Raw genomic sequence first — 9,388 nt, forward strand, 5'->3', positions numbered from 1 at the left:
TTTAATATATATTTATTAAATAAATTAATTTAATGTAATATTTATAAAATAATAAATTTTTAATTTTAATTTTAGTATAAATCCGAAAATTTAATTTTTATAGATGTTATAGATTTTCTGTTATATTATCAAAAATTATAAAATAAATTATTATTATATTTTTATAAAAATAATAATTCAAATATGAATTTAGATCTAATTTAAATATTTAAATTTAAATAATATTTTCAATGAAAAAATAAAATAATATATTATTATATTTTATTTTAAATAATTTTAAAATTTAAATATTTAAAATATATAAATAATATGAATGAATACATTAAATATTTTAATAATTTTTGTTTTTTAAATTAGTATAAATAAACATATTTTAATAGTAATATTTTTAATTATGATATTTTTCAAATCAAATCAATATGAATAGACAGGTTTGAATAATGTTTTTCTAATTTCGCTATTTCAGTTATATATAATACTTAAAAATATAAATTAATAGAAACAAATTATATTTAAATAATTTTTTTTTATTAATTATTAAATAAATTATTTATAAAGAAAAATAAAAGTAAAAATTATATTATATAAATAAAAAATAATTCTCTTGAGGAAGCACAGAATAAAATCTTTGATATTGAATAAGTTGAAATTTGAGTAAACCAATATAAAAATACTAAAATAAGAAGAACATTAGTGGAGCAAGTACAAGCTGCATCAATCCATTTCAAAAATTGAAGAAAATTTAATAACAACTCTCTTCATCTCTCTCTCTACTCCACTTTTCTAACCCAAAAATCAAACCCAAATTTCCAAACTTTCAAAATCTCTCCTCTCTCTCTCTCTGTTACAAGAAGCTTGCGAGTTGGGTCCAAAGCTTTACTCATCAATCCTCCTTCTTCTTCTGCCTCCTCTTCTTCACCACTTTTTACTTTGCCCCTCCCCAATACCCACAAAAGCACACGCCGAATCTAAACATCATATCACATCAATGGTGTGTTCTTCTTTTAGTACCGCCCATAATCCCCAATGATTATCCCCTTTTCATGCGCGAATCCCACTTCCTTTCTTCGTTTATCGCGAAAGCCAAATGTCTTGGTCAAAAATCCCTTTTCTTTTTCCCCGGATCTGTTCTTAATACGCTTTTAATCTTTACCCTCCCTGAGAGAGAGAAAAAGAAGCAAGCTTTATTTGAATTTTCCACTGTTCAAAGTTTCGATTTTTAATTTCGATTCGCCATGGTTGCAGAAGCTTGGATTGTGAAAATGGGAAACCAAGTAAGTGCCAATCTCAAACACGCTCTTCTTCTAGAATCTTCCACAAAGAAAACCCCTAAAACCTCTCTCCCTAAGCAAACAATTGGGATCTTATCCTTCGAAGTAGCCAACATCATGTCCAAAACCGTTCACCTTCACCGTTCCCTCTCCGACAACGAGATCTCAAAGCTCAAATCCGAGGTATTCCGGTCGGAAGGAGTTAGAAATTTGGTATCTTCCGACGAGATTCACCTCTTAGACCTCGCCGTCTCCGAGAAGCTTGACGATTTAAGCCGTGTAGCTAGCGTCGTGTCTAGGTTAGGGAAAAAGTGTAGCGAACCGGCTTTACAAGGATTCGAGCATGTCTACGAAGATATAGTGAATGGGGTAATCGATTTTAGGAAATTAGGGTTCTTGGTGAAAGATATGGAGAGTATGGTTAAGAAGATGGAGAGGCTCGTTAACGCTACTTGTAGTCTGTATTGTGAAATGGAAGTGATGAATGAGCTTGAACAAGCGGTAATGAAGCTTCAGCGAAGCCAACAGCATCAAGAGAGTGTTAAAGCTTTCGAACAGAAGCTTATGTGGCAGAGACAGGACGTGAGGAGTCTCAGAGATGCTTCACTGTGGAACCAAACTTATGATAAAGTTGTTGAGATGTTGGCTAGAACGGTTTGCACAATCTATGGCAGGATTGAGACTGTTTTTGGTGGTTTGGCTTTGAGAGGGAAAAAGGATTCGACTTTGAAGAGAGATCGTAGCAAGAACGAAGCCAACAAGCTCGTTAACTCGAGATCTGTCGTGAGTTTTAAGGATTCAAGGAGAAGTGAAGCAGAGGAGTTTAGTCGTGCAGGGGATTTCAACTTTCCTTGTGGGACTAATCCCGGGAGGCTTTTCATGGAATGTCTTGCTATGAATAGCTCGGTTTCTAGGACTAGCGATGATGATGAGGATTATGATGGTGATGCTGGTCGTATCATGTTTCCTTTAAACACAGCTCGAACTATGCGGACTAGTAAGTTTGATTCTAAAAGCAGATTAACTCAACACGCTTCGGTTTCAACTATTGGAGGGTCTGCTTTATCTTTACACTATGCAAATGTTGTGATTGTGGTAGAGAAGCTTCTCAAGTATCCTCATCTAATAGGTGAAGAAGCAAGAGACGATCTTTACCAAATGTTACCTACGAGTTTGAAAACATCCTTGAAGGCTAATCTCAGATCATACTTGAAGAACATTTCGATCTACGACGCTCCTCTAGCTCACGATTGGAAAGAAACGATAGATGGTATACTTTCTTGGCTTGCACCTTTGGCACACAACATGATCAGATGGCAGAGCGAACGCAACTTCGAGCAGCATAATCAGATTGTGAAACGAACCAATGTGCTTCTACTTCAGACGCTTTACTTTGCTGATAGAGAGAAGACAGAAGCTGCGATTTGTAAGCTTCTTGTTGGGTTGAACTACATTTGCCATTACGAACAGCAGCAGAATGCGTTGCTGGATTGCGCGAGTAGCTTTGATTATGAAGATTGTTTCGAGTGGCAAAGCCAATGCCGTGCAGCTTACTTGGACTAACAGTTGGTTTTGTTGTTTCGTTTTTAAGTGTTGTTTTATAGATACATTTGTTTATGATTCAACACAATGTGAATATCTAAAATCTCTAGTCTCGTTTGCATACATAAAAAAAAGATTTGTGGAAATGAAATTCAGTTGGTTATTACTCCAATGTTAGAGATAGTTAAAAATGGATCTGAGATCTTTTGCAGACGGTTAATAAAGCCAACCAACAAGAGAGATGTGTTAGGTGATGAATGCATTAAAACAGAGAGAGATATAGAGATTGGGTAGAGAAAGTGCATTGATGGTTTTTGAACCACGCTTGACATTTTTGTGGTTGGGTTTTTATTTTCTTTGTCAACGTTGAGAATCTCTTTCATTTACTACTGCAATTGATTGTTGTGCAATGTGCAGGAATGAAAACTTTGTTTTTTTTTTTTAATATTGATAAACTATTTAAATGGGTCAAGGCTCATGGGTTTGGGCCTCAACGTATATTGACTCAGATGTCTCTTGATCAAACCTTATTATCTAGAATGTTACTTTGTCACACAAATGTATACATCTCAATATGTAGTTTCAAACATGACATATTGACATGTGTGAAATGTGTTTGAGAAGAAATAAAATGGAATGTGCAAATTGGTAGTGATTATATACACTCTTCACATTTTTGTTCTTAAGACTTTAAATACTTACAAATATACTTGATTAATGCCGGAAAGTCTTTGTTTATAGAGTCAATTCCAGAATTTCTGCCACGATCGTTCTTGGGATTTTTGGCAAGAAAGCAATACATGAATGAGTTAAAATAAATTCTTGAGACTTTGTTCTTTATAGCAAATCTTTTCTTGTCATGTTTCGTTTGCAGTCGTTTAGCAACAATGACATATTTTAGTGTTTGACTACTTACTTTAAATTTTAAATCGTTAAAAACTACAAAATTTAGCCGCTAATCTTTGAAATTTGCTATAGAATCATCAGTTACTGATGATTTAGTCATATCGCTAGTAGTTGTGAAACAAACGATAGAACATGTTCATCGTGTATTCATTTTGCTATCGTGGATTTGAAAAGTTAAAAAGTCTTCATGTTGATCGTAGACGAGAGTCAAATCCACAATCAACATGTTTTATTCATTAATTATAAACAATATCCATTTTTTTTTACAATATCTACTTGTTTATACGTAATTATTCATTTTTACCGTTAATCTAATTCCTTTTTTCTCAAAACTATTTTACTCGAGATAACTAAGTATAGTGAAGCGGATATATATGTAGGATGCGTCCAGGAAAGTTATGGACTCTAGAATGTAAAGTTAAGAGTCACGTATTTGGCATGATTGGTTTTTTTTTTTTTTTTTGGATGAATGTTAAATTTTATTCGAACAAAAAAAAGCGTTTTCTACATCGATGATGCGAGCGTTTTAATCAAAATAAAGCTACAGAGGTAAGAAAAACAAAATTTTGTGATCTCGACTAGAGTACTAGAACTACTCAGTGTCGTGATTTTGAGGCAAACCACAGCTGAATACCATCCGCGTATTTGGTGTCTCCCTGGGAGCGAATGGAGCTTAGACTATTTCGGATCCCCTTATCGATTTCCTTCACTATTCTGGTCCAATCTGAAGAAGGTGAACCATGCCTACGACAGTTTCTCTCCCTCCAAATTGCATGAATTGTCTGCTGGAACAGGTAACGAGTGATGAACCCCTTAACCAGATGCTACTGACGCCGTGAAATTAGAGTGACTAGAGTCGCCTAATCTGTGGTGAACTCTTGTTGCATAATTCCTTTAGCTACAGTTGTCCATATCCGCATCGAAAAAGGACAGGAGAAGAATAAATGATCTCGCGATTCCAATGGAGCTTGACAAAGCACACACGAAACTGAAATATTTGGGTTCCATTGCTGCATTCGATACCTGTTGAAAGTCTATTGTGCAGAGCCAGCCAAGCCATGAATCCGAACTTCGGAGAATGATGCTTGAACCAGATCCCTTCAGCCAAGGGACTTTCGACGAATTTGTAAGCTGGTCCCGAGTTGCTTTTGCACTGAAAACCGTTTTAAATGAATCCGCCTTCGATTTCCATACGAATGTGTCATCCTCTGTATGTTGATATCTCCTCCGTAATACCTCTAACTCATCCTCAACTTCATTCAATTTCTGAACTCGATGCCTTCGTCTTCGATGCGATTGAATTGCGTCCTCAACTGTTGCCGTGTGGGGAATTCCCAAGTCAACACAGCCTCGGGCTCCAAACAAATTTAATAGATTCCCAAGCGACGACCAATTGTCGTACCAGAACAAGGTAGAACTACCATTACCAACTCGCACTTTTAGAAATGCCTCTGCGAGATGCCTAATGTACAGAATTTGCTTCCACATCCATGAACCCGTAGATTGGGTAGTAGGAGGTGGGGTGAGCCACACAGAACCATCTCTCATTAGATTTACTTATGTCCATCGAACCCATAATAATTGCTTGACAGTGACTATCCTCCAAAACAATTTCAGAATACAAACATCATTTGCAACAGCTAGATTCTTCAGGCCCAGCCCTCTATCCTGCTTCGATTTGCACACTTCCGACCAAGCTATCTTGGCTTTCCTTGGTTTTTAGTGTAACTGTCGAATAATTAGCATTTTAAATTTGAACTAATGATTAATACTATTCTATAGAGATTATCTGGCTCGAAGAAACAATTGTATTAGCCACAAGTGGGTTTGAATATATAATAGCAAGTTGTGTAAACCCATCTCTCCCTAGATTCACTTTCTGCAAATCCAATCTATTTCTACTTTCTTTATTTTATGCAGTTTATTAGGCTCGAGGAATGTGCAGTTAGTTTAATCTTTGCTAGTCCAGGGGGCATGTATCTAACATTTTCTAATATATATCGGTTTTAACTGCTAACTAATAAAGTAACAAAAACTGACTATTTTTGTCGTACAATAACTAGTAGGACTATAATTAGCACTTTTGTTAATTCTTCTGCGCATCGTTTTTTTTTTTTTTTTTTTTGAAAAAGCCGTCAGATTTAAGTATATGAGACTCTGAGTTCTAACACATAACCCTAAGGAATTTGCAACAGGGATTAACCATTAACTCAAACACCTATAATTTTGTTAGATTTATGATCTATATAATCTACTAAACCAATACCTTGGATAACGTTTAATTATCTATATTTTCTATTATTAAACGTTCTGTCCTTACCCTACCGAAATACTAAGATTCATGCAATTTCGTGGGGTCCGAATGAGAAAAGGAACAAAATGACAAAAGATATACAAATCATAGAGATATGGATGGTATATAATAACAATTTCAGAATTTCCTTTTAATATTTGATATAACCTATGGTGTAAAAACAATGTTGTAAGAATTTGAATGTAGATAGAAGAGATCAAATGGAGATCAACTAGAGAAGTTGATCAGCTTGCAACAATACTCTCCGGAGCTCACTCTCCATAGCTCTCAACACCACTGGCTTTCTCACAACTCCATTGATCCCAATCTGCACACACTTGTCCCACATTTCTTCGTCCAAGCTCACCGTCATTGCCACAATCAAAGGCCAAGATCGGCTCCTGATCCTCATAGCTACTTCACAGCCGTCCATCTCCGCCATTTGGAGATCAAGAACCACTACTTGGAATAGAGACGAAGAAGAGGACGAGCCTGGACCAAGGGCGGTCAGGCAATCGAATCCAGATGATACCGCGGTTACACTGCATCCAAGTTTTTCCAAAAGTTTACGCGTAACCGCCCGGTTCGAATCATTGCTGTCTACTAATAAAACTTGCAAGCCACGTAACAAAGAATTCGAATGAGAGTGAGGATGGTGGTCTGGCGCTGGCGACTCGCCTGATCCATGGACTGAAATTGAAGGTCGGCGTCTAAACCGGAGGAGCAATGACATGGTTTCCGGTGAACCGTCCGAGCCAGGAACCACCGAGATAGTTCCTTGAATCAACTGCAAAACATTATAAAAGAACTAGACATAAATACACATTGTAAAGAATAAGACTAATAACAAGAACATGTACGATGAAACTGACCTGCACCACTTTCTTACAAACACCAAAGCTCAGATCTTGTCCTAACCCAAATCCAGATAATCTCATACCACCAGCTTCTTGATCTCTTGATGAAACAGAGGCAAATGATTGAGAACTTGAATCATCACTCTCTACATTCATCTCAAATCTTATGTACACATCTCCATCAGCTGAAGAAGGAGGTGATCTCCAAGCAGCCCATTTTTGATCACTCCTATCCAAGCTTCCTCTTTCTTTCAAAACCTTAAACATCACCGAAAAAGATCCTTCTTGACGCCTTATAGGCTTTACTAAACTACCAAGCATGTGAAGTATCACCTGAAACACTCTTCTTTCATCACCTACTACATTATCCGGCAAAGACTTCTCTGCATCAACCGAAAACCGAAACCCATTGTAAAGACACAAACATCTCGCCAAGCAAGCTGCTTCACGGATCGTACGATGAAGACTAAACGGTTTCATCTCCGTTACGAATCTACCGTCCGACACATCCATCGCATCCCCAACCAAATTCGACATAACATTCCCTGTTTTCACCATAGTATCAACAAGCATCCTCTGCTCGTTACTCAGCTTCTCGTCTTGAATCATCGACAAAAGCCCGAGTATAGAATGCATCGGACGTCTCATACCTTCGCTCATAGCTTTCTGCAACACATTCCTCGCTTGGCTCGCCCTCAAAGCGTCCCTCTTGGCCATCTGCAACGCTCTGTTCTGTTCCGCTAACTTCTCTCTCATGAGCTGAGACTCCTCAAGAACCGCTGCGTGAGACAACGCAACCGCTACTTGATCAGCCACAACCTTAACAATCTCAATCTCCTGATACGTCCAATCTCGAGGCTGTCCGCTCGGTAACACGCAGACAAGTATTGCATAACACGTCTTAATCAACTCAGGAGTCCCTCCTTTGAAATCCGACACACGAAGCATCGGCATTCTAATCGCAGCCACTGGTCCAATCTCAGTAACATCTCCACCGCTAGCTCGAGCTATCGACGAGTCCACGCTCAATATACTCACTTCATCGCTTTCTCTAACCTTCACAACATCCAAATCCTCCATAGAAACAGAGTAACCATGATAACCACTCCTCCCTCTAAGCTCATGAGTCAGATTCATCTCGCTTTTACCATCATTCTCCATCCAAACCGCGCAATTCTGCAACCCCAAAGTCTTGGAAAGCTCAACCAAAGTAGTGTAAAGAATCGTGTGCCGATCCAGCGACTTGCGAATCTCTTGAGTAAGCATACGGACATGAAAGCCAGTCTCTTTCTGAATCATAATCAGTCCAACTTCACGTCCAAGCTCATGAGCTTTCTTCTTGAGCATAAATTCTCTAACTTTAACTTTCAGAAGCAGAGGAATCAGAGTGACGAGCGTAATCGCGGTGGCGCAAGAGACGAGAGCGGTCAACATCTTGAAAACGGTCAACGCCGCCATTAGCTTGAAAGGATGAGCACCGTAAGTCCAGCCATGGAGGAGATGAGTCATACCGCAGAGAACGATGAAGGCGATGAACTCGAAGAGAACCCATTTGAAGGGAACGTTTGAGCAGCTCACGAAGTAGAGTAACTCGATCGGGATTGAGAAATAAGCGACTGCGATTAAGAAATCGCTCACTCTTTGCGTCTCGAGAATGTTCTCTGTGCTCCAGAAACTTCCTCCTTCGTCTTCGCAGTTACACCCGCCGTTTCCAGCAGCCGCCGGAGAAACCCAAATCAGGATTGAGATTAGTATCAATAACCTATAAGCTGTTTCTCTCACCATCTTCATTAAAAAATGCTTAATCTCTGCAAGTAGTAGAGAATGTTAAGTGTAAAAAGGGAGGAAATTGAGAAAGACCCATTAAAATTGAAGAAATTAGGAGTTCAAAAACCCGAAGATGACACAAATTTGACAAGTCAACGAAGAAATAAAGGGTAAAAATTAAAACTTTAACTTGAAACAGTAGAAAGAACATGCAAAGAAGAAAATGTACCTGAAAGACATGATTTTTTGGATCAAACTGTTAAGTTCTCTCAGATCTCATCGAACTTGTGATATTCAAACGCAGCGACGTGGGAAAATCTTTTATTTCTTGCCGGCATTCCGATTAAGGAAAACGACGAGACCAGAAGAGGAAAAGAGAGAGACAGAGAGAGAGAGAGCACAAATCCAGAAAATAGAATCTGGAGAAGAGATAGCGACAAATCTGAAATCTATTTATAAACGTGCAATATATATATATATATATGTACAAGCCGGAGTTTTGTAAATTTGAGCTGATTAGTGGCGGAGACTGCGTGAAACCGCCTTAAGCCGTCGTTGGAGATATAGGTGTAAGTAAAGTCGGAGCCGTTGGTTTTGGAGGAAGGTTTTCGAGAAATTACTTATTTTTTATATTTGGAAAATTAATGGGTCCCACTTGTTCTTACATGAACCGAACTTGGACGCCCTTTTGAAATTTCTCTGAGTTGTTTTTTTTTTTTGTCTTTTTGATTTTACTAATTCGTAAATATGGT

At 37.8% G+C, this 9,388-nt stretch overlaps 2 protein-coding genes across 3 annotated transcripts; one reads left to right on the forward strand and one right to left on the reverse strand.

The window, feature by feature from the left end:
- Positions 1 to 735: 735 nt before the first annotated feature.
- Positions 736 to 2,981, forward strand: LOC18023346. The gene has a single exon (XM_006406010.2). The coding sequence runs from the start codon at positions 1,236 to 1,238 to the stop codon at positions 2,832 to 2,834; it is 1,599 nt and encodes a 532-aa protein (XP_006406073.1). The 5' UTR covers positions 736 to 1,235; the 3' UTR covers positions 2,835 to 2,981.
- Positions 2,982 to 6,114: 3,133 nt separating this feature from the next.
- Positions 6,115 to 9,174, reverse strand: LOC18023347 (ethylene receptor 2). 2 transcript variants are annotated; one of them, XM_024159055.1, is made up of 4 exons: positions 8,866 to 9,174; positions 7,520 to 8,677; positions 6,885 to 7,414; positions 6,115 to 6,799 (listed from the first exon to the last, which is right to left on the reverse strand). In XM_024159055.1, the coding sequence occupies exons 2-4, from the start codon at positions 8,658 to 8,660 to the stop codon at positions 6,245 to 6,247; spliced, it is 2,226 nt and encodes a 741-aa protein (XP_024014823.1). In that variant the 5' UTR covers positions 8,661 to 8,677; positions 8,866 to 9,174; the 3' UTR covers positions 6,115 to 6,244. The 2 variants fall into 2 exon arrangements, with proteins under 2 accessions (XP_024014823.1, XP_006406074.1); XM_006406011.2 differs by having other exon boundaries at positions 6,885 to 8,677.
- Between the last annotated feature and the right edge of the window lie 214 nt (positions 9,175 to 9,388).

This window comes from Eutrema salsugineum, unplaced genomic scaffold (assembly GCF_000478725.1).
Source record: "Eutrema salsugineum unplaced genomic scaffold, Eutsalg1_0 scaffold_13, whole genome shotgun sequence".
In the NCBI taxonomy this organism is placed as follows: domain Eukaryota; kingdom Viridiplantae; phylum Streptophyta; class Magnoliopsida; order Brassicales; family Brassicaceae; genus Eutrema; species Eutrema salsugineum.

Excerpts from the sequence above, each read along its gene's own strand:
- LOC18023346 (XM_006406010.2), top strand. The coding sequence starts at position 1,236 with ATGGTTGCAGAAGCTTGGATTGTGAAAATGGGAAACCAAGTAAGTGCC.
- LOC18023347 (XM_006406011.2), bottom strand. The coding sequence starts at position 8,660 with ATGAAGATGGTGAGAGAAACAGCTTATAGGTTATTGATACTAATCTCA. Across the intron at positions 6,800-6,884 it reads TTTGTAAGAAAGTGGTGCAG|TTGATTCAAGGAACTATCTC; the intron begins GTCAGTTTCATC and ends AATGTTTTGCAG.